This window comes from Mesoplodon mirus, assembly GCF_964341445.2.
Source record: "Mesoplodon mirus genome assembly, chromosome: 3".
Classification (NCBI taxonomy): domain Eukaryota; kingdom Metazoa; phylum Chordata; class Mammalia; order Artiodactyla; family Ziphiidae; genus Mesoplodon; species Mesoplodon mirus.
The window spans coordinates 102,236,647-102,262,528 of NC_138978.1; the positions used below are offsets into that span (position 1 = coordinate 102,236,647).

The 25,882-nt window shown below is 40.4% G+C and overlaps 1 protein-coding gene across 2 annotated transcripts in view; it reads left to right on the forward strand.

The window, feature by feature from the left end:
* The window catches only part of EEIG2 (EEIG family member 2), a 103,777-nt gene that overhangs the window by 46,024 nt on the left and 31,871 nt on the right, over positions 1–25,882 (forward strand). For both annotated transcript variants that reach the window (XM_082615352.1, XM_082615353.1), the window contains exons 3-5: positions 1,678–1,707; positions 6,550–6,666; positions 10,047–10,093. In XM_082615352.1, coding sequence (XP_082471478.1) covers positions 1,678–1,707; positions 6,550–6,666; positions 10,047–10,093 — 194 coding nt within the window. The remainder of the gene's footprint in view (positions 1–1,677; positions 1,708–6,549; positions 6,667–10,046; positions 10,094–25,882) is intronic.

Below are 25,882 nucleotides of genomic sequence, written 5' to 3' on the forward strand. Positions count from 1 at the left end.
GTCACACTTCACTTTCTATAGTTAGAAAACAAAATTACAGGAACAATCAGTTTAAAATTTGTTTCAAATTAAGAAATTATACCATAATTTTGAATAAACATTTCCAAATATACGTATCCCATCTTACATGCTGTAGGTGGGAGTGTAGTTGTTACAACCTTTAGGAGGGTAGTTTTCCAGAATATACTGAAGATGCTTGGAATCTTTGGCTAACTCTTCATTAGGAATGAAATTACTAGGAAACTGCCTAATGGGAATAATCAGACAACTGTACACAGCAAATATATTTCACCTTTGTCTTTAATTAAAACTAGCCCAGATGTCCTAACAATAAGGGACTGGTATAATAGATTATGGTATCTTCATGTAGTTTCTCTCCATTAAGAGTGAGAAATATCTCTGGAATAACATGTCCAAATTTTACTCTTACATAAAAAAGGAAGCTGTCCAAGCATTTTTTTTTTGGTAGAGTAACTTGTTAATGCTCTAAAAAATAATGGGGCTTCCCTGGTGGCGCAGTGGTTGAGAGTCCGCCTGCCGATGCAGGGGACTCGGGTTCATGCCCCGGTCTGGGAAGATCCCACATGCCGCGGAGCGGCTGGGCCCGTGAGCCATGGCTGCTGAGCCTGCGCATCCGGAGCCTGTGCTCCGCAACGGGAGAGGCCACAACAGTGAGAGGCCTACGTACCACAAAAAAAAAAAAAAATGGAGAAGTAACACCACATTGTTATCAGTGGCTTTGTGAGAGTGGGATTATGGGAGAACTTTCATGATTGGCTTTATATATTTCTATAATGTTTTAATTTTCTATAAGCATGTATTTTGTAAACAAATAAAGGAAAAAAACCCACTAGAAAAGAAAAAGTGAGTGAGGAGAGGAGAATTTGGCCCTAATTTTAATGGCAAACACATAATACAGAGTACATATACTGTGTGCTAAGCAGTGTTCTAAGTGTTTTACACTTAATTCTTGCATCTGTGTGATGTCCTAAATTGGGGGATTTGGCAAATTAATGTAGTTATATATTTTAAAGTAAAATGTTAAGATATATATATACTTTTTTTTTTTTTTTTTTTTTTTTTACTTTTCACTTTTGCCAGTCTCCTTCACTTAGATAAGAATTAGGTAAGGGAGTTTCTACTATATTACCATAGAACAATGCCATATATATTAAGTGGAAAAAGTAAGGTATAGAACAGTATATGTAGTGTGCTATCATTTGAGTAAAGCAGAAATGTATATACACATCTTTTGGACAGTTCCTAAAAATTGATAACAGTGGTTGTCTCTGGGGCGGGGGTTTCAACTCTTGTTGAAATCTTTGTACAATATATTATTAATATGCTTAACTCAGAAATTAATTTAACCTTTCTTTGGTGATTCATGTTCTTGCAATGTGTCCAGGACATTTTTGGCAGTTTCTTCTTCAGCAAATAGATTAAATATTAGCTTGTCTTCTCACCATTTGTCTCCTTCAGATTTAAGTTAAATTCTAAATAAAAATTCTGGTTATTTTCAGGGGGGCAGGGGACATCCAAACAGTTGGATTTAAGATCATCAGAATTTTACTCTGTATTTGCTAGTCTGTAAATATCTACCTCAAAATTATTTTACATATATTTAATTTTAAATCTTTAGTCATATGATATCCTTATAGTGTTTTTTATCTTTGACAGGAATTAAAAGGTGGAAAAACTTATGCAAAGGTAAGTTAGTGTTCTTTAACGCCTTTGGAATTTGCTATTTATAAGCTTAAAAACTAAATGGTTTGCTTTTCTAATTGCTGTTTAAGCTTGACTATTTTTAAATAAAGCAACTCCGAGATTGAATAGTTGGATCCAACAATAAATTATAGGCATATTCTTTCTAAATGTTGATTATGGGATGTTATTCTTAAGTTTCAGTTTCCTTACTAGGAGACAGTCTCTGGTTTGCATTAAACAATAGCAACTGTTAATTCAGTTTCCCTTGGGAAGTATTCTCAGTCCCACCCAACCCCCAGTGGAATAGGACTTGCCCTCTGTGCTCTCTTAGCACTCTGTATACATGATCACTACTGTCCTTTATACTTTTACTAGCTGTATGGAATTACTAATGAATGTGCTCACTTTTTTTGCTGGATAGAAGGAATTAGTAATTAATACTACTACCAGAAACCCAACTCTTTTATTTCTAAACCTCTTTAATCTCTAAATCACTTTTTTTTTTTTTTTTTTTTTTTTTTGGCCACGCTGTGTCACTTGAAGGATCTCAGTTCCCTGACCAGGGATTGAACCCGGGCCACGGTAGTGAAAGCCCGGAATCCTAACCACTAGGCCACCAGGGAACTCCCCACGTACTCCTCTTGTATTTCTCTGTGATGGTAGCTCTATCAGTCTAGTCATCTAAGCATCTAAGCCAAGAACCAGGGCACTAGTTTCAACTATCAAATCTACCTACCCCTCTAAAACTAGTTGGCTGCAATATCAGTTAGGATGCTCTTTGTGTACCAAAGAGTAACAGAAAACCCTCCTCACCTAGATATTTTTTTAATCTCACAAAACAGGTAGATATGAGATAGAGCTATAGATGTGAGATAGAGCTGCTCCAGGATTGGTTAATCCACTGACTAAAGAACATCATCAAGAATCCATGTTACTTTTCTCTTTTTTTTCTTACATTCTCTATGTGATGTCTTTGTCCTTGGCTAACTCCCTTCATGGTCGGGAGGTGGCTAGCTGCTCAAGTTTTAGTCAACACATTCACATATGACAAAGCCCAGCTGCTTCCCCATTTATGACTTTTTCAAGTGAGAAAACTTTTCCTACATGGCCCCCAGAGGATTTCCCTGTACCTTTGATTGGACACAACTGGATCATATGCCCACTCCTAAACTAGTCATGGGCAGTAGGAATGGATTGCCATGGTTAGCTTAGACTAATCACAATTTAACAGTCAGCTAGAGGTTGGGTTACTTTCCTTGTGTACATGGATGAGCTAAGAGTGGACACTTGAATAAAATCAGGACTTGCTAGCAAGGAATATCAGGGCATTGAATGGTGGGTAGGCAAAAAACGGTCTGCTTTGACTGACAGATCTTGATTTCTCCCTTCTAAAAAGCTTTTGAAACCATCTCTTCTCTCCAGTCCCAAGACCACTGCCCTAGGTTATGCCTTCATTATTTCTTATTTAAAACCTGCATTGGCCTCCTATCTTTTCTCTGCCTCTGTCGCCTCCCACCAGTTCATCCTCTATATTATTGCCAGAGGGATTGTTCTGAAATTCATTGATGATCATATCCTTTCCCCACTTTTAGTCCTTCAGCAGCTCTCTATTGCCTGTAAAGGAAAATGAAATGAAAAGTCTTTAACCTAGCATATTGGACCCATCTTGGTTTGCAAATCATCTGTCTGCACACTCACCCACTCACTCACTCATCCTTATGCTTCAGACATACTGCCCAGAGAACATTCCTGGAGGGTGCCATGCTGTTTTAGCCTTATTGCCTTGTGACTTGATGTTTTCCCTGCCATGCATGTGCTTCTGTTGACTCATGTATCATTAAAAACTCAACTTAGTCATCCCTCCCCACTGAGAAATTTTCTTTTCCTCTCTTGTAATTGTGCCTTCCTTTATCACAGCACTTATACTTTTTTATAGGAATTTATTTCCTTTTCTATCTTCCCTTATTAAACTATGAGTTCCTTGAGAATAGGAATAATATACATTCTTAATACCTAACATTATCTGGAATGAAGGTGCTCAAAATTATTTGCCAATTGAAGGAAGCTCTACCACAGTTATACCTACAATTTATATATATATATATATATATATATACACACACACACATATATATATGCCATTTTATTGAGACAGTTATCTCAGTGAAACCAAAGAGAAAATCATAAGGAAATATGGACTCTCTTGTACCTCATTACAATGTAAGCTCTTGCAAGATGCTTCTTATCTGTCCTGTTCATCACTGTTTTCCAGTATTTAAAGCAGGGCCTGGCACATAAAAAGTACTCAGTAAATGTTGACCTTAGCATGCTTTCTTAATGGGGACTGACCAGATTCTTTTTTAAAAATACTTGCTTTATGCTTAGTGACTGTAATACCAACATTCCAACAGTGGATGGTAAGCCAAAGGGCTGTTTTTTATTCAGAAAATACGTGTTAACTGCCTACCATGTGCCAAGCATTGTTCCTGCCACTATTTTAAGTATTAGAGATACAGCAGTAAACAAAACAGACAAAAATCCCTGACTTTGGGGAGCTTACATTCTAATGGGGAACTGAGGGAGGGGGACAGACAATAAAATAAATATGAAATGTGTATATACATGATGTGATGATAACTACTAAGAAAAATAAAGCAGATAAGGGGTAGACAGTGCCAGCTACAGGGGAAGGGAGGGGGGAGCCAGGCATGTTCTAGAATGGTCAGGGGAGGCCCCTTTAGAGAGATGACATTTGAACATAGACTCTAATGCAGTGAGGAAGAAAGCTGTGAGAAAATCTAAGAGAGAATGTATCAGGCAAAAGAACAGTAAGTGCTAAAGGCCTTGAGGTGATCTTGGCATTTTTCAAGGAAAAGGACCTTGTTGCTGGAAGACTGGATGAGGAGGAGAGGGGGAAATGAAGTTGACAAGGTGGCCATGGACAGAGGAATCAGAAACAGTCAATATAGACAAGTCTTTCGAGGAGTCTTGCTCCAAAGGGGAGCAGAAGAATATTACAGTAGACTGGAGAGGGGTATGGCATGAGGTTTTGTTTTCTTTTGTTCATTAAGATGGGAGAAAATCCAGCATGTTTGTGTTCTGGATGTGATCCATAGAGAGGGAAGAATCCCTGAAGCGATGAACTTGAATAGGCGAGAGGAGAGTGGTTGGCCTTGGATGGGAGCACAGCCAGCTCACTTACAGTAAGTGGGAAGGTAAATATGTGGGCACAGATTCAGGTAGGCAAGTGGATGTGGCTGGTGATAAGAGCTTGTGGAAGTTGAATGCTCTTTTGATTGCTTTTATTTCTGAGTGAAATAGGAAGCAAGGCATCAGCAAAGAGTGTGGATGGAAAAGGTATTGGAGGTTCAAAGAGAAAGGATAATGTATGAAATAAGGCATGTGGATGACGTGTGATCACACAGCCACAGGAGTCTTCCCATGTTCATTTGGATGTGGCTTTGCCCTGGACATATCCAGGCTTTTTGCTGATCTCTTGGACCCCTAAAAGAGGCAGTAAGACCAGAGTAATCATGTGAAGATTAGGTAGATATTACCTGTGGCTTGATATGTTCCTGACTTACTGCTTTTGGAGATTGTGGTCCTTCAACTGGTCTCTTAAGTTCTTATTCTTCATTCTTCTTATACCAATTAAAAACCACTAAAATAATGCTCCATCCTACAATAAAAATCTTCATCTTAAATGCCATTCATATGTTCTTCACTGCATGTTTTAAAGCAGGCAACTTAAAATCATGGCACTCAACTTAAAATCAAGCAGGGTTTGACGTGTATAATACTTTTTATTATATATTCAGGGAGATGTACTTGCAAGCTCAAAACATTTTTTGTTAATAAAAGACTGTATACACTTAGTCATATAGAATAGACTGTTCAAAAAATAGTGATATAAAGGAGTGATTTTTTTGTACCACTTGGAAATGAGAAATAGGGTTGAGCAACATCAGAGGAAAGACCATAGGGTAATGTTTGGTAGCTGCAGAAAATGGGGACCAAACCTGAGTAGTAATAAGAGGGAGGAATGCGTTTGAGCTGAGCTTCTGGGTAACAGCAGAGAAGGTTGGTGTGGGAAAGGAAGGAAGAAGGCTTCATAAAGAGAGATTCAGCTCAAGGGGGACCAGCAAGGCAAATGTTGTGGAAGGTGGTAAAGGAGGAGGAGCTTGTACCAAAGGAAGTATGTGATACACTTAAATCGTTTCGCTCTTGGGTGGGCAGTGAGAACTTAATAACCTGCAGCTATCTGCAGTCACCAGTGGTTAACTGGGAATAGAGCCAGACCAGAACAGGGAGAGGAGAGTCTGACTGGTTTTCTCTGTGTGTGCAAATGACCATGATTGGTCTGCTAGTATTTCCCATAGAGCGGTGTGAGCACCGCTGCTAACTTGCAGTGATTTCAGTTGTTTAATATGCATTATTTTTACCTTAAGTTATATATTTTAATGTGTACAGAAGAATACATTTAGCAGTCAAATATGTGATTTCAGAGATCATATTGCTTAAGACAAGAGTAGAATAGGTGGTACATTTTTGCAAAAAGGGAGCCAATTTTTTAAGACACATTAGGGTGGCCAAAAAGTTCATTCGGTTTTAAGTAAAAAGACACATTTTTCATTTTCACCAAGAGCTTGATTGAACAACGTATTCATTAATCGAAGAAGCTTTTTGGCCAACCCAATATTAAGCAAAGAATAGAACAGGTGTTGTTAAGTTGGCAAAAACTGCAAATAACTGAAGTTTGAGACCACTTGGCTAGAGCATGGGTTGAATGTTTATTTTAAAGGTAATATTAATATTCTATTAATATAATTATCTTTCTTTTCATAGCTGGGCTTTGCAGATCTAAACCTGGCAGAGTTTGCTGGATCAGGAAATACCACTCGTCGCTGTTTACTGGAAGGCTATGATACCAAAAATACAAGACAGGATAATTCCATTCTTAAAGTAAGCACGTTTCTAGACTTACATGTCAACAAATGAGATTCTTTGCCTTTAAATAATCATAGGTATATACTGTCAAGGGCAGGATGGGAATCAGTACTGAGATCATAAGCTGGACATACCACTGAAATACTCACCATGTAGAAGAAAAAACTATCCAAATCACAGAAGCACTGAAAAGTAACAAATGTTCACCTTCATGATCACATGGTGCTGTAAACATTCAGGGAAGAGTACACACAACCACTACAGCATAAGGGCTCAATGAGTGGAAGGGAAGGAGCATCATAAATGAATACCTTACAATATGCGTATAGCTCCCAAGAGGTGATTTCCAAAGCAGCTGTGGTGGGCACATAGAAGTCACTGGGTTCTCTCGCAACAAGTGAAATTCACTTTGGGCATCTGCCCTACTGTTTCCAAGTACCTTCAGGAGCCATGTATTCTGGTGAACCCAGAGGGAATACACACTTCAGAGAGCTGGAGTATTAAATGAAACCAGTAGAGAAAATGTTTGTAAGGTACCTTGCATCTGGTAAAACTCACTGGATAAACCTTTTGCTGTGTTTTAGTTAGGTTTACCCCATTATGGTAAGTTATCTCATGATAAGAAAGGAAAATAATCCTGAATAAAAACTGAATGGTCAGAAGTTAGTGGACAAAAGAATTACCCTATATCTAACAGTTTTCAAACCCACTTAGCTTATGCCTGGCACTTAATAGATTCTTAATTTATGACTACTGTTAAGGTTTTTGTTACTATTACCATTATCATTATTATTCCCAGAACACAATAAGATCCTATGGCTGATTCTTTTTTTTTTATTAGTTTCTGCTTTATAACAAAGTGAATCAGTCATACATATACATCTGTTCCCACATCCCTTCCCTCATGCATCTCCCTCCCTCCCACCCTTCCCATCCCACCCCTCCAGGCGGTCACAAAGCACCGAGCTGATCTCCCTGTGCTCTGCGGCTGCTTCCCACTATCTATCTACCTTACGTTTGGTAGTGTATATATGTCCATGCTATGGCTGATTCTTAAAAGGCAATCAGCACCTAGAGAATAGCAGCATTTCAGAAAGCATTAGCAAAGCTTTAAATTCTGGTCCAACAAAAATATACCATTTCTGAATAATAGTACTCTAGGTATTCATTCATTCATTCAATCAGAATTTTTTGAGTAGCCAGAGGTTTAGGGAGCTTAAGGAGCATAACCCCAGCCATGTAGCAGGAGCGTGGATTATGGTGTCAGGGCTCTGTGTTTGTTCTTAGATCTCTGGAGCCCTGTGTAAGCACTTCACCTCTGCCCCACTGTTTCCTCCTCTGTAAAAAGGGAATTTCAGTAGTTGCCCCATGGACCTGTTCTTGAGGCCTAAATGAGTTACTGTATGTGATTTTGCCAACACTAGTTGTATGGAATAGAAATCCCTCAGGTTAGCTCATGTAAAAGAGAACTTTAGTTCAAACACAAGGACGTTTCATAGAGCCCTAGGGTGGGAAGTTAACAACAAGACCTGAACTCCCAGGAACTAAAGGAGCTTTCTAGGCCTCTCAGGGACTGTTCTTGGCTCTCTGCATTATCATTCTGTCTGTAGACCAACTTCTTGTGCTTACTCACGGCTTCCCTGCCCTCCCTAGAACTTCAGCTGCTAAGTGGCATTGGCTTGCGATGACGTCAGCAGAATCTGGGAGGCGGGGGAGGCTGTTTCCAGAGACCTTCTCTAAAAGGTCTTGTCCTGGTAGGTTTCCCAGAATGTGTTTGCAGTAGTATCCTCACAGAGCCTAGTATACTCTGGGGCAGGGTGGATGTTCTACAGATGCTAACTCCTTTCTAGAAGGTGGCAAGAGCATTAGTTAAAGTCACATAGTAAGTACCTTGAGAGAGAAGCTGATCCATTTGGTAGATAGAGAAGGACATTGAGTACTTCTAAATTTTTATAGCTTTATTGAGCTATGATTCATTTACCATACATTTCACTCAGTTAAAATACACAGTTGAATGGTTTTTAGTATATTCATAGGTGTGTCCAACTATTGCCATAATCAATTTTAGAACATCTTCATCACCCCAAAAAAGAAACCTCGTATGTGCCCAATAGCAGTCACTTCCCACTTTCCCCCAACTCTCCTCCCTTCCCCCCAGCCTAAACAACCACTAATCTACTCTCTGTCTATGGATTTACCTATTCCGAACATTTCCTATAAATGGGATTATAGAATATGTAATGTTTTGTGTCTGGCTTCTCTAAACTTCTCATAATGTTTTCAAGGTTCATCCATGGTGTAGCATGTGTCAGTACTACACTCCTTTTTGTGGCTAAGTAATATTCCATTGTATGGCTATACCACATTTTATTTATTCATCAGTTAATGGTCATTTGGCTTGTTGTTTTCACTTTTTAGCTATTATGAACAATGCTGCTCTGGACATTCATATACAAGTTTCATTGTGGGCATATATTTTCTTTTCTCTTGGGCATATATCCAAGAGTAAGTACTCTTGGAGCAGAATTCTTGGGTCACATGGTAACTCTGCTTTTAACCTTTTGCAGAGCTACCTGACTGGTTTTCAGGTGGCTGAAACATTTTACATTCCCATTAGCAGAGTGTATGAGAGTTCACATTTCTCCAGATATTGAGTCCTTTTATTCTTTAGCTTCTTAGAATGAGGGACTGCATAGATAACCCTGTGCATTTCATATTTCAGATGCTGCTGATAGGTATGTGGAGACTTGAATTAAGCATTTAATCTTCAGGATAAACACATATAGAGATCCTCCAGAGGAAATGCCTCTTACTGTGGGTGAAAGGTCTTGAATAGCTCGGGGTGTCAGGAAGATCAGATATTTCAAAGCCTGATCTTTACAAAATATTATAATTGCTTCATGAATGAATAAAATCATGAATGATTAAAAAATAAATTCATTCATTCATTCTTGTCCAAAGCTAGAGCAAAGGCCAGAAGCATTCTACTCTTACAGGCCACCAGCAGGCACCCCTGAAAGCATCATTATGGCAAACATGTTGGAGGAAAACATTCCAGACACTTAAACACCAAAGGAGTCTGGGAGGAAAGACAGATAAAATAGACCAGAACAGCACACACCCAGAAGATTGTTACTGGTGAAGCCCTTGCTTTTTGTTTCCATCTTTTCCACTCTTATTTTTGCAGTGACAAAGTTGTTAATGTTAAAAATGATTTTTAACCTATGTTTGTATAAAGCAGCAATTCAATATTGGATATAACCCAATTCAGTAATCATTTTATTTATAAATAGGAAATACTGGACTAGGTGATTTGGAAGGTGCATAGATTAGCAGAATGTGGCTTCTCCTCTCAAGATTTTTATAATTACAATATTTCTTTTTCTTATGTTTAGGTTTTAATCAGTATGCAACTGATGTCTGGTGACCCATGTTTTAAAACGTAAGTTGATGCTCAGTAAATGAGTTATTTGTCTGAAAGTTTAATAGTGATTTATTTGTTTAAATTTTCACATTCATATTATGTAGTGTTTGTAGGCTAATACCAGTGAAGGAATAGTTCCTCTTTTAGGAGACTGACCTGACCCTCACAGAAGTTACTATTACTTATTACCAAACAAACTCTCCATGCTCTAAATTATTTAAGCCATGGGTCTTTTGTCATCTTCAGGTTTTGGGTGAAATTATACAGATTTAACTTTTTAATTTGATCTCTGTGGATTTGTCATTTCTTCAATAAATGCCTATTAAGTGCCATGTGCTAGGCCCTAATCTATAGACACTAGAGCAGGGGTCCCCAACCCCCGGGGCCGTGGACTGGTACCGGTCAGCAGCCTGTTAGGAACTGGGCCGCACAGCAGGAGGTGAGTGACGGACAAGCCAGCGAAACTTCATCTGCCACTCCCCATCGCTCCCCATCGCTCACATTACCACCTGAACCCCCCACCCTCCCACCCCTGTCCATGGAAAAATTGTCTTCCAGGAAACAGGTCCCTGGTGCCAAAAAGGTAGGGGACCGCTGCACTAGAGAAACAGCAGTGAAAAAAATAGATCAAGTCCCTGACATCTTGGAGTTTGTACTCTAAGAGGAAAACAAACAACAAGCTAACAAGTAAATATACACTATAAAGATAGTTATGAATGCTTTGGAGAAAAACAAAGCAGGGTAGGAGAGGCATGGTGTGAGAAGTATTGCTGTTTTATATAGTCAAGGACGTCCTTCCTGGTAAAGGTGATATTTGAGCAGAGACCTGAGGGAGGTAGGAAGCAAGCCATGCAGATATTTGGGGAAAGAGCATTTGAGACAGCGGTAACAAGGACAAAGGCCTTGAGAGAGGTGGGTGTTTGGCATGTTCAGGTAACTGCCAGGAGACCAGTGTGTCTAGAGCAGAGTGGGTGAGGAGGAGGGTGATAAGAGATGAGACCAGATGATAAAGGATCTTGTAGGCCATTATAGTAATAGTCTCATAGGCCGCTTATAATCTGAGTGAGATAAAAAGCTACTGGAGTGTTGGGAATTCCCTGACAGTCCAGTGGTTAGGACTCCATGCTTCCACTGCCAGGGCCCGGCTTGGATCCCGGGTCAGGGAACTAAGATCCCGCGTGCTGCACGGCGCAGCCAAAAAAAAAAAACATGCTACTGGAGGGTTTAAAACAGGAGTAAATGTAAAATTATCAAACTTCTGGCTGCTAGGTAGAGAATAGACAATTTGTGGGAGCAATGAAGGGGCCAAGGGCAGAAATAGGTAGATGAGTTAGGAGGCTGTTTTGTAATCCAAGGTTCTGGGCCTGAGTAAAGAATGGTGTAAATTTATTGAAATGAGAGAGCCTACAAGAGGAAAAGGTTGGGAGCTTGGGTATCAGACATGTTAAGTTTAAGATGTCTATTTAACATCCAGCCAGGCATTTTGAGTAGGCAGCTGGATATATCACTGTAGGGTTCAGTGGGGAGGCCCAGACTGGAGATATAAATTTGGAAATCATGACATCATCGGCACATTGGTACTGGTTAAAGCCATGAGCTTTGATTAAATGACCTACAGGGAATGAGTATAAATAAAGAAAAGGACCACAGACTGAGGTGTGGGACACTCCCGCATGTTAGAGGTCGGTGAGATAGGGAAGAACCAGCAAAGGAGCAACCAGTGAAATAGGAGGAAGGAACCGAAGGAGACTACTGTCCTGAAACCAGGTAAAGAGTGTTTCAAAAAGGACGGAGTAATCAGCTGTGCCACACACTACAGAATTAGGTCACGGAAGACGTGGGCTGAGAATTGACCTATGGATTTTGCGGTATAGAGACCACTGGTGACTCTGACAAGCACTGGTGGAAAGCTTTTAGACTACGGCCACATTGGAGTGGGTTAAAGAAAGTTTTGGAGGAGAAAAATTGGAGACAGTGAGTATAAACAATTCTTATGAGGAATTTTGCTACGAAAAAGGAACAGAAAAACGGGGTCATAAATAAAAAGAGGATGTGGGGTTAAGGGCAGCTTTTTGTCTTTTTTTTTTTAAGATGGGAGATAGCACAGCATACTTGTATCCTGATATGAATGGTCCAGTAGACAAGGAGAAATGTGGTGCAGAAGACAAAAGGGCCAATTGCTAGAACAGTGTCCTTGGATGGTCAAGAGGGATGAAGGCAGAGAGTGTGGATACAGATGCATATATATGAGAAGTGGAAACATATAGAAGCTATTTTCAAATTGCTCCTTTTCTTAGTGATACAGGAAACGAGGTAATCATTGAAGAGCGAGGATGGGAAAGATGGAGGTGGGGGTTTGAGCAAAGAGGAAAAATGTGTAAAAGTCTTCTCAGAGAGCAAGAGAGTGAGCTGAATGGGAAAAGGCAGTAGGATGCCTGTCAGCAATCTTGAAGACACTTAATAGTTAAAAATGAAAGGGACTTCCCTGTTGGCACAGTGGTTAAGAATCCGCCTGCCAGTGCAGGGGACACGGGTTAGGTTCGGGAATATCCCACATGCTGCAGAGCAACTAAGCCCATGCGCCACAACTACTGAGCCTGTGCTCTAGAGCCCGCGAGCCACAGCTACTGAGCCTGCGTGCCACAACTACTGAAGTCCACGCACTTAGAGCCCGTGCTCCGCAACAAGAGAAGCCACAGCAATGAGAAGCCCGCGCACCGCAAAGAAGAGTAGCCCCCGCTCACCACAACTAGAGAAAGCCCACACGCAGCAACGAAGACCCAACGCAGCCAAAAATAAATAAATAAATAAGTTTATACCAAAAAATAGTTAATCAGATATCATTTAAATATCTGAGAAAAAAATACATCTAGAAAAGAAAACAATTAATTCCCTATGCATGAACTTCCATGTAGCAACATCCATGTAGTTCTCTATTTACATACTATTTTATAAAGATGAAAATATATATATTTAACACAAATCAATTCTTGATTAAAATTATGCATTTTCGTAAAACTTAGCCTTCCTGTGCTGTGTTCTCTCAAACCATAATTTCCTGGCTTCTTTCTTTATTTCCTGCTCTTTTGAGAGTAAACAATTTTTGGTTTCTTAGGTAACAATATGTTTTCCTAGTGGAATATGTTTAGGGTGAAATGTGAAAATGAGCATTAAAATTTAGTAGAAGAAAATGTATTCGTCATTCCTTCTTAGGAGCTTTTTATGAATGTTCCCTTTCTGGCACTTTCTCTGCCATTTTATCTCTCTATCTGTGAAACTCAAATACTGCAGAGCTCAAAAAGTAGATTATCTTATGTCCTGTATTATCTCCACAAATGTAATTCTGATAATCTAGAGATTATACTTATAGAGAAAGACGTTTTTTTGTAAACGTTGCTATTTTTATTACTTTTAACAAACAGGATATCACATGTTAGCCTTCTCCTTTCCTAGACATGCGCATATATCAGCACATCTTCATATAACATATTACCCATCCCTTCCTTTCCTTTTGGACTGTGCCGTTTTGGGGGGTTTTTTTAAACATCTTTATTGGAGTATAATTGCTTTACAGTGGTGTGTTAGTTTCTGCTTTATAACAAAGTGAATCAGCTATACATATACATATATACCCACATCTCCTCCCTCTTGCGTCTCCCGCTCACCCTCCCTATCCCACCCCTCTAGGCGGTCACAAAGCACCGAGCTGATCTCCCTGTGCTATGTGGGTGCTTCCGACTAGCTATCTCTTTAACATTTGGTAGTATATATATGTCCATGCCACTCTCTTACTTCGTCCCAGCTTACCCTTCCCCCTCCCCGTGCCCTCAAGTCCATTCTCTGTGTCTGCGTCTTTATTCCTGTCCTGCCCCTAGGTTCTTCAGAACCATTTTCTTTTCTTTTTTTTTTTAGATTCCATATATATGTGTTAGCATATGGTATTTGTTTTTCTTTTTCTGACTTACTTCACTCTGTATGACTCTAGGTCCATCCACCTCACTACAACTAACTCAATTTTGTTTCTTTTTATGGCTGAGTAGTATTACATTCTATATATGTGCTACATCTTCTTGATCCATTCATCTGTAGATGGACACAGGTTGCTTCCAAATCCTGACTATTGTACATAGAGCTGCAATAAACATTATGCTACATGACTCTTTTTGAATTATGGTTTTCTCAGGGTACATGCCCAGTAGTGGGATTGCTGGGTCGTATGGCAGTTCTATTTTTAGTTTTTTAAGGAACCTCCATGCTGTTCTCCATAGGGGCTGTATCAATTTACATTCCCACCAACAGTGCAGTAGGGTTCCCTCTTCTCCACACCCTCTCCAGCATTTAATGTTTGTAGATTTTTTGATGATGGCCATTCTGACTGGTGTGAGCTGATACCTCATTGTAGTTTTGATTTGCACTTCTCTTACGATTAGTGATGTTGAGCATCCTTTCATGTGTTTGTTGGTAATCTGTATATATTCTTTGGAGAAATGTCTATTTAGGTCTTCTGCCCATTTTTGGATTTGGTTGTTTGATTTTTTGATATTGAGCTGCATGAGCTGCTTGTATATTTCAGAGATAAATCCTTTGTCATTTGCTTCATTTGTAAATGTTTTCTCCCTTCCTGAGGGTTGTCTTTTCATCTTTATGGTTTCCTTTGCTGTGCAAAAGCATTTAAGTTTCATTAGGTCCCATTTGTTTATTTTTGTTTTTATTTCCATTTCTCTAGGAGGTGGGTCAAAAAGGATCTTGCTGTGATTTATGTCATAGAGTGTTCTGCCTATGTTGTTTTTTGTTTTGTTTTTTTTTTTTGCGGTACGCGGGCCTCTCACTGTTGTGGCCTCTCCCGTTGCAGAGCACAGGCTCCGGACGCACAGGCTCAGCGGCCATGGCTCACGGGCCCAGCTGCTCCATGGCATGTGGGATCTTCCCGGACCGGGGCACGAACCCGTGTCCCCTGCATCGGCAGGCAGACTCTCAACCACTGCGCCACCAGGGAAGCCCTGCCTATGTTTTCCTCTAAGAGTTTTCTAGTGTCTGGCCTTACATTTAGGTCTTTAATCCATTTTGAGTTTATTTTTATGTATAGTGTTAGGGAGTGTTCTAATTTCATTCTTTTACATGTAGCTGTCCAGTTTTCCCAGCACCACTTATTGTAGAGGCTGTCTTTTCTCCACTGTATATTCTTGCCTCCTTTATCAAATATAAGGTGGCCATATGTGCATGGGTTTATTTCTGGGCTTTCTATCCTGTTCCACTGATCTATATTTCTGTTTTTGTGCCAGTACCTTACTGTCTTGGTGACTGTAGCTTTGTAGTATTGTCTGAAGGCTAGGAGCCTGATTCCTCCAAATCTGTTTTTCTTTCTCAAGATTGCTTTGGCTATTCGGGGTCTTTTGTGTTTCCATACAAATTTTGAAATTTTTTGTTCTAGTTCTGTGAAAAATACCTTTGGTAGTTTGATAGGGATTGCATTGAATCTGTAGAATGCTTTGGGTAGTATAGTCATTTTCACAATGTTGGTTCTTCCAATACAAGAACATGGTATATCTCTCCATCTGTTTGAATCGTCTTTAATTTCTTTCATCAGTTTCTTATAGTTTTCTGCATAGAGGTCTTTTGTCTCCTTAGGTAGGTTTATTCCTAGGTATTTTATTCCTTTTGTTGCAATGGTAAATGGGAGTGTTTCCTTAATTTCTCTTTCAGATTTTTCATCCTTAGTGTATAGGAATGCAAGAGATTTCTGTGCACTAATTTTTTATCCTGCTACTTTACCAGATTCATTGATTAGCTCTAGTAGTTTTCTGGTAGCATCTTTAGGATTCTCTATGTATAGTATTATGTCACCTGCAAACAGTGACAATTTTCCTTCTTCTTTTCCGATTTGTATTCCTTTTATTTCTTTTTCTTCTCTGATTCCTGTGGCTGAAACTTCCAAAACTATGTTAAATAATAGTGGTGAGAGTGGGCAACCTTGTCTTGTTCCTGATCTTAGAGGAAATGGTTTCAGTTTTTCACCACTGAGAACGAGGTTGGCTGTGGGTTTGTAGTATATGGCCTTTATTACGTTGAGGTAGGTTCCCTCTGTGCCTACATTCTGGAGGGTTTTTATCATAAATGGGTGTTGAAATTTGCCGAAAGCTTTTTCTGCATCTATTGAGATGATCATATGGTTTTCTCCTTCAGTTTATTAATATGGTTTATCACATTGATTGATTTGCATATATTGAATGATCCTTGCATTCCTGGGATAAACACCACTTGTTCATGGTGTATGATCCTTTTAATGTGCTGTTGGATTCTGTTTGCCAGTATTTTGTTGAGGATTTTTGCATCTGTGTTCATCAGTGATACTGGCCTGGAGATTTCTTTTTTTGTGACATCTTTGTCTGGTTTTGTTATCAGGGTGATCATGGTCTCATAGAATGAGTTTGGGAGCGTTCCTCCCTCTGCTGTATTTTGGAAGAATTTGAGAAGGATAGGCATTAGCTCTTCCCTAAATGTTTGATAGAAATCACCTGTGAAGCCATCTGGTCCTGGGCTTTTGTTTCTTGGAAGATTTTAAATCACAGTTTCAATTTCAGTGCTTGGATTGATCTGTTTATATTTTCTATTTCTTCCTGCTTCAGTCTCAGAAGGTTGTACTTTTCTAAGAATTTGTCCATTTCTTCCAGGTTGTCCATTTTATTGGCATAGAGTTGCTTGTAGTAATCTCTCATGATCTTTTGTATTTCTGCAGTGTCAGTTGTTACTTCTCCTTTTTCAATTCTAGTTCTGTTGATTTGAGTCTTCTCCCTTTTCTTCTTGATGAGTCTGGCTAATGGTTTATCAATTTTGTTTACCTTCTCAGAGAACCAGCTTTTAGTTTTACTGATCTTTGCTATTGTTTCCTTCATTTCTTTTTCATTTACTTCTGATCTGCTCTTTATGGTTTCTTTCCTTCTGCTAACTTTGGGGTTTTCTTGTTCTTCTTTCTCTGATTGCTTTAGATGTAAGGTTAGGTTGTTTATTTGAGGTGTTTCTTGTTTCCTGAGGTAGGATTGTATTATTATAAACTTGCCTCTTAGAACTTCTTTTGCTGCATCCCATAGGTTTTGGGTTGTCATGTTTTCATTGTCATTTGTTTCTAGGTATTTTTTGATTTCCTCTTTGATTTCTTCAGTGATCTCTTGGTTATTTAGTAGCATATTATGTAGCCTCCATGTGTTTGTATTTTTTAGAGATTTTTTTCCTGTAATTGATATCTAGTCTCATAGCATTGTGGTTGGAAAAGATACTTGATACCATTTCAGTTTTCTTAAGTTTACCAAGGCTTGATATATGACCCAAGATATGATCTGTCCTGGAGGATGTTCCATCAGCACTTGAGAAGAAAGTGTATTCTGTTGTTTTTGGATGGAATGTCCTATAAATATCAATGAAGTCCATCTTGTTTAATGTGTCATTTAAAGCTTGTATTTCCTTATTTATTTTCCTTTTGGATGATCTCTCCATTGGTGAAAGTGGGGTGTTAAAGTCCCCTACTATTATTGTGTTACTGTCGATTTCCTCTTTTATGGCTGTTAGCACTTGCCTTATGTATTGAGGTGCTCCAATGTTGGGTACATAAATATTAACAATTGTTATATCTTCTTCTTGGATTGATCCCTGTCCTCTTTGTCTCTTGTCTTTATTTTAAAGTCTGTATTGTCTTATATGAGAATTGCTACTCCCGCTTTTTTTTGATTTCCATTTGCATGGAATATCTTTTTCCATCCCCTCACTTTCTGTCTGTATGTGTCCCTAGGTCTGAAGTGGGTCGCTTTTAGACAGCATTTATATGGATCTTGTTTTTGTATCCATTCAGCCAGTCTATGTCTTTTGGTTGGAGCATTTAATCCATTTACATTTAAGGTAGTTATCAATATGTATGTTCCTATATCCATTTTCTTAATTGTTTTGGGTTTGTTATTGTAGGTCTTTTCCTCCTCTTGTGTTTCCTGCCTAGAGAAGTTCCTTTAGCATTTGTTGTAAAGCTGGTTTGGTGGTGCTGAATTCTCTTAGCTTTTGCTTGTCTGTGAAGGTTTTAATTTCTCTGTTGAATCTGAATAATATCCTTGCTGTGTAGAGTAATCTTAGTTGTAGTTTCTTCCCTTTCATCACTTTAAATATGTCCTGCCATTCCCTTCTGGCTTGCAGAGTTTCTGCTGAAAGATCAACTGTTAACCTTATGGGCATTCCCTTGTATGTTATTTGTTGCTTTTCCCTTGCTGCTTTTAATAGTTTTTCTTTGTATTTAATTTTTGATAGTTTGATTAATACTTGTCTTGGCGTGATTCTCCTTGGATTTATCCTGTATGGGATTCTCTGTGCTTCTTGGACTTGATTGACTATTTCCTTAACCATATCAGGGAAGTTTTCAACTATAATCTCTTCAAATATTTTCTCAGTCCCTTTCTTTTTCTCTTCTTCTTCTGGGACCCCTTTAATTCAAATGTTGGTGTGTTTAACGTTGTCCCAGAGGTCTCTGAGATTGTCCTCAATTCTTTTCATTCTCTTTTCTTTATTCTGCTCTGTGGTAATTATTTCCACTATTTTATCTTCCAGGTCACTTATCCGTTCATCTCCCTCAGTTATTCTGCTATTGATTCCTTCTAGAGAATTTTTAATTTCATTTATTGTGTTGTTCATCATTGTTTGTTTGCTGTTTATTTCTTCCAGGTCCTTGTTAAACGTTTCTTGTATTTTCTCCATTCTTTTTCCAAGATTCTGGATCATCTTTACTATCATTACTCTGCATTCTTTTACAGGTAGACTGCCTTTTTCCTCTTCATTTGTTAGGTCTGGTGGGTTTTTACCTTGCTCCTTCATCTGCTCTGTGTTTCTCCATCTCTCATTTTGCTTAACTTACTGTGTTTGGGGTCTCCTTTTCTCAGGCTGCAGGTTTGTAGTTCCCGTTGTTTTTGGTGTCTGCCCCCAGTGGCTAAGGTTGGTTCAGTGGGTTGTGTAGGCTTCCTGGGGGAGAGGACTAGTGCCTGTTTTCTGGTGGATAAGGCTGGATCTTGTCTTTCTGGTGGGCAGGACCGCGTCCGGTGGTGTGTTTTGGGGTGTCTGTTACCTTATTATGCTTTTAGGCAGCCTCTCTGCTGATGGGTGGGGTTGTATTCCTGTCTTGCTTGTTGTTTGGCATAGGGTGTCCAGCACTGTAGCTTGCTGGCCGTTGAGTGGAGCTGGGTCTTAGCGTGGATATGGAGATCTCTGGGAGAGCTTTCGCCATTTGATATTATGTGGAGCTGAGAGGTCTCTGTTGGGCCAATGTCCTGAACTTGGCTCTCCCACCTCAGAGGCACAGGCCAGACACCCAGCCGGAGCACCAAGTCGCTGTCAGCCACATGGCTCAGAAGACAAGGGAGAAAAAAAGAAAGAAGGAAAGAAAAAAATAAAATAAAATAAGAATTTATTTTAAAATAATTAAAAAGTAATTAAAAAAAATGAAAGAAAGAAGAGAGCAACCAAACCAAAAAACAAATTCATCAATGATAACAAGTGCTAAAAGCTATACTTAAAAAAAAAACGGACAGACAGAAGCCTAGGACAAATGGTAAAAGCAAAGCTATACAGACAAAATCACACAAAGAAGCATACACATACACACTCCCAAAAAGAGAAAAAGGAAAAAATATATATATATCATTGCTCCTAGAGTCCACCGCCTCTATTTTGGGATGATTCGTTGTCTATTCAAGTATTCCACAGATGCAGGGTACATCAAGTTGATTGTGGAGATTTAATTCTCTGCTCCTGAGGCTGCTGGGAGAGATTTCCCTTTCTCTTCTTTGTTCGCACAGCTCCTGGGGTTCAGCTTTGGATTTGGCCCCGCCTCTGCATGTAGGTCGCCTGAGAGCGTCTATTCTTCGCTCAGACAGGATGGGGTTAAAGGAGCAGCTGGGGCTTCCCTGGTGGCACAGTGGTTGAGAGTCCGCCTGCCGATGCAGGGGACACGGGTTCGTGCCTTGGTCCAGGAAGATCCCACATGCCGCGGAGTGGCTGGGCCTGTGGCCCATGGCCGCTGAGCCTGCGCGTCCGGAGCCTGTGCTCTGCAACGGGAGAGGCCACAACAGTGAGAGGCCTGTGTACCGCAAAAAAAAAAAAAAAAAAAAAGGAGCAGCTGATTAGGGGGCTCCGGCTCCCTCAGGCCGGAGTGGAGGGAGGGGTACGGAATGCGAGGTGAGCCTGCGGCGGCAGAGACCAGTGTGACATTGCACCAGCCTGAGGTGCACCATGTGTTCTCCCGGGGAAGTTGTCCCTGGATCACGGGACCCTGGCAGTGGCGGGCTGCATAGGCTCCCGGGAGGGGAGGTGTGGATAGTGACCTGTGCTCGCACACAGGCTTCTTGGTGGCTGCAGCAGCAACCTTAGCATCTCATGCCCGTCTCTGGTGGCCGCGCTGATAACCGTGGTGAGCGCCCATCTGTAGAGCTCATTTAGACAGTGCTCTGAATCCCCTCTCCTCGCGCACCCCGAAACAATGGTCTCTTGCCTCTTCTGCAGGTCCAGGCTTTTTCCCGGACTCCCTCCCGGCTAGCTGTGGCACACTAGCCCCCTTCAGGCTGTGTTCATGCCGCCAACCCCAGTCCTCTCCCTGGGATCCAACCTCCAAAGCCCGAGCCTCAGCTCCCAGCCTCCACCTGCCCCAGTGGGTGAGCAGAGAAGCCTCTGGGGCTGGTGCGTGCTGGTTGGCACCGATCCTCTGTGCGGGAATCTCTCTGCTTTGCCTTCTGCACCCCTGTTGCTGCGCTCTCCTCTGTGGCTCCGAAGCTTCCCCCGTCCGCCACCCGCAGTCTCCGCCCGCGAAGGGGCTTCCTAGTGTGTGGAAACCTTTCCTCCTTCACAGCTCTCTCCAGAGGTGCAGGTCCCATCCCTATCCTTTTGTCTCTTTCTTTTCTTTGTCCTTTTTGCCCTACCCAGGTACGTGGGGAGTTTCTTTCCTTTTGGGAGGTCTGAGGTCTTCTGCCAGTGTTCAGTAGGTGTTCTGTAAGAGTTGCTCCACATGTAGATGTATTTCTGATGTATTTGTGGGAGGAAGGTGATCTCCACGTCTTACTCCTCCGCCATCTTGAAGGCCTGTCCTGTGCCGTTTTATAATCTATCCCATATGCAGCTCATCTCAGCGCTGCATGCTGATTATCTGCTCTCCATGTCACCTCTCCTCAGGGGGCTCAAAGGAATAAGCAAATCCCCTGCATCAGAGCTAAGAATCCCCAGCACAACCCATTCACACACAGCGGGGTGGCTAGAGAAAGACTTTTATAACTCATTAAAATAAACAAACTTTACCTAATCCCCAGATACATGAAAGTATTTCTCAGGAGAATCAAACTCCCAATATTTGTTTTCTCTTTTCTTTGAGTATCTGCCTTTGTGCAACTGTCAGTAGAAAAGGGACAGCTCTAACACATCCATGTACTTACTGAGTATGGATTGAATAGAAAAATGTTTGAACTGCTGATGTGAAAAGTAAATTCTTTTTACCAGGTTGTGTTTCAATGTATTTCAAACATGTAAAATCACAGTACTTGGGAATTCCCTGGTGGTCCAGTGGTTAGAACTCCATGCTTTCACTGCCAAGGGCCCGGGTTTGATCCCTGGTCAGAGAGCTAAGATCCTGCAAGCCGAGTGGCGTGGCCAAAAAAAAAAAAATCACAGTACTTAAGAGCTGAAAAGAGTGTTGGTAGTTGTCTAGTCTGGTGACTTTTTTCCCCAGAATATTTAGCCACAGAATCCCTTTGCACAAATACATTATGAATCCTGTATATAATATTTGTCTATTGCGGGAGAAAAAAGGTGTAGTACCCTACTACCCCTGAAGTCCCTAAGGGAGCTTCATGAAGCCAGTTTTTAAGGTATGGGTATAATGCAAGTTCACTTTTTACTGATGAGGACCCTAAAGCACAGAGCAATTGAGGGACTTGACTGAGTATTTGTAAGACAAAGATGTAAATAACTGATGGAGAGGGTCATTGTACTATTCTCTCTGCTTTTGTCTGTCTTTTAATTTTTCATGATGTAAGTTTTCAAAAACCTACTAGAGAAACAGACAAGAGTGTAGCAGATTCTTAGCACTCTGAGTTAAATTCTAGTTTTGATATTTTACGAACAGAGGATCTGTGACTTAGATCAAACAGTTTTTCAGAAACACAAATTTTATACTAAAGCCAGTATTTATGAAGAAGACAGCTGATAAGTCAGCCTCTAACCACTTACCCTAAACTCCGCTTTATAGTTCTCTACAATTTGTCAAATATCCACCAGCTCTCAAAAAGAATGAAGCTGACTCTGAAGAGAAAGCCAACCACTAATGCTTATGAAAAGGATATTTTAAAGGAGAAATTATATGTACTGGCATTTAATGATTTGTGGTAAAGCAGATCTAGGGATGATATACTCTCTTGAATAGCTAGGGCTCTGGAGCGTTCATATTCTAGAAAGGAGGAAATTACCACTTGTCAAAATGATTTAATGAATATTACTGTGTCCCAATTTAATTCTTGAAACAACTCTGTGGTGTGAGGACATTGAGTCTCAGAGTCTACAGAACTAATTTGTTCAACTCCCCAGTATTCTCTCATTCATTACATGTGCATAGATAGCCTACCATGTGCTAACGTTTACCAAACTCAATAAGACCAACCCCGTGCTCTGAAGGATTCACTATTTATATGGGAGACAGAGGCACAACATATGATGTTATTGAGGCATAGAGGAGAGTCCTTAACTACTCTTCCTTGAAAGCCAGGAAAGTCTTCACTGAGGGGGTGACACTGAGCTAAGTTTTAAAAGATGAATAGGAAATCACTAAGCAGGGGAGGTGGGTAGAGACATTCCAGGAAGAGAAAACAGCTTGCACAAGTTTATAGCATTGTTACAGGGCATGGAGAGAATATTTATGAAATACCAAGTAGGTAGTAGTGTCATTTTAGGAGGTCATTTTTCACATACTCTTAACATTACATGAAATTAAAATAATCCCATCCCTTTCATTCTGAAATTGAACTACATTAAACAATTTCTGATAAGAGATATAAAAACACTTTCAGAACAAAAGGGATAATAGAATAAAAAAGTGGCACGTGATAGGCACTCAGTGATTATTTATTCAACGATTGAAATTTCCTAATAGCTGTTAGGAGATTTCAAATTCTAAATTTGCTAAAATTTTAGATTCTATATTTGCCTTAATATCAGTCCCTGTGGTTAATGAATTTTCTGCATAATGCTTAGTTGCCCCAGCGTTAGATCAGTTTGTGCAGATGGCTGAAATTATCAAAGGTTGGGGTTCTTCAGATGTTTTGAGACTGCAGAATGAGTAGTGCCAAACTGAAGGTATTGCTCAAAGTGATATGGCTGTGAAGTCAGGCTGGACAGGGAAGAGCGGAGCCAGAAGGAGACTGATAGAGAGGGAGAAAGGGAAGAGGCCACACGGGGGGAGTTCTGAAGGGCTGGAAAACAGGTCTTAGAGGTAGATGGTTGGAGACACTGTAATCAGGCCAGCTGTGAAAGAAAAAACAAAAGGTAGTGGCATTAAAAAGATAAGAATTGGGCTTCCCTGGTGGCGCAGTGGTTGGGAGTCCGCCTGCCGATGTAGGGGACACGGGTTCATGCCCCAGTCCGGGAAGATCCCACATGCCGCGGAGCGGCTGGGCCCGTGAGCCATGGCCGCTGAGTCTGCGCGTCTGGAGCCTGTGCTCCGCAATGGGAGAGGCCACAACAGTGAGAGGCCCGCGTACTGCAAAAAAAATTTAAAAAAAAAAAAAAAAGATAAGAATTTAGGGAGGTTCCCTGGCTGTCCAGTGGTTAGAACTGGGCGCTTCGCTTTCACTACTGTGGCCCCGGGTTCAACCCCTGGTCGCGGAACTAAGATCCCACAAGCCATGCGGCATGGCCAAAAAAGTAAAAATAAGAACTTAGACAGGCAGTAATGTGTCACCATCAGTGATTAGTGACTCTGACTACAGACTCCATTCTTTGTAAGTGTATTTCCTTTACGTGTTAGTATTTCTTATAGAATATTGAATGCAGGAGGTTTTTTCACCAAGCTGTTTGACGTTGTTTAAAAATATGCATTTTGGTAATTGAAGAGGTAGCTCTAGGCCAGACTGCAAAGGGCCTTGTATTGCCATTCTGAAGAGTTTGAGCTTTATCCCATAGGAAGCTATTGAAGCATTTTTTGTTTGTTTGTTTGTTTGTTTTTTAATATCTTTATTGGAGCATAATTGCTTTACAATGTTGTGTTAGTTTCTGCTGTATAACAAAGTAAATCAGCTATATGTATACATATATCCCCATATCCCCTACCTCTTCTGTTTCCCTTCCACCCTCCCTATCCCACCCCTCTAGGTGGTCACAACGCACCAAGCTGATCTCCCTGTGCTATGCTGCTGCTTCCCACTAGCTATCTCTTTTACATTTGGTAGTGTATATATGTCCATGCCACTCTCTCACTTCATCCCAGCTTACCCTTCCCCCTCCCTGTGTCCTCAGGTCCATTCTCTACGTCTGCGTCTTTATTCCTGTCCTGCCCCTAGGTTCATCAGAACCTTTTTTTTTTAGATTCCATATATATGTGTTAGCATATGGTATTTGTTTTTCTCTTTCTGACTTACTTCACTCTGTATGACAGACTCTAGGTCCATCCACCTCACTACAAATAGTTCAATTTCGTTCCTTTTTATGGCTGGGTAATACTCCATTGTATATATGTGCCACATCTTCTTTATCCATTCATCTGTCTATGGACACTTAGGTTGCTCCCATGTCCTAGCTATTGTAAATAGTGCTGCAGTGAACATTGTGGTACATGACTCTTTTTGAATTATGGTTTTCTCAGGGTTTATGCCCACTAGTGGGATTGCTGGGTCATATGGTAGTTGTATTTTTAGTTTTTTAAGGAAACTCCCTACTCTTCTCCATAGTGGCAGTATCAATTTACATTCCCACCAGCAGTGCAGTAGGGTTCCCTTTCCTCCACACCCTCTACAGCATTCATTGTTTGTAGATTTTTTTTTTCCATTTCAAGAGAAATTTTACTTTTTTTTTTTTTGCTTTATAACAAATTTAATCAGTTATACATATACATATGTTCCCATATCCCCTCCCTTTTGCGTCTCCCTCCCACCCTCCCTATCCCACCCCTCCAGGCGGTCACAAAGCACCGAGCTGATCTCCCTGTGCTATGCGGCTGCTTCCCACTAGCTATCTACCTTACGTTTGGTAGTGTATATATGTCCATGCCGCTCTTTCACTTTGTCACAGCTTACCCTTCCTCCTCCCCATATCCTCAAGTCCATTCTCTAGTAGGTCTGTGTCTTTATTCCTGTCTTACCCCTATGTTCTTCATGACATTTTTTTTCTTAAATTCCATATATATGTGTCAGCATACAGTATTTGTCTTTCTCTTTCTGACTTACTTCACTCTGTATGACAGACTCTAGGTCCATCCACCTCATTACACATAGCTCAATTTCATTTCGTTTTATGGCTGAGTAATATTCCATTGTATATATGTGCCACATCTTCTTTACCCATTCATCCGATGATGGACACTTAGGTTGTTTCCATCTCCGGGCTATTGTAAATAGGGCTGCTATGAACATTTTGGTACATGTCTCTTTTTGAATTATGGTTTTCTCAGGGTATATACCCAGGAGTGGGATTGCTGGCTCATATGGTAGTTCTATTTGTAGTTTTTTTAAGGAACCTCCATACCGTTCTCCATAGTGGCTGTACCAATTCACATTCCCACCAGCAGTGCAAGAGTGTTCCCTTTTCTCC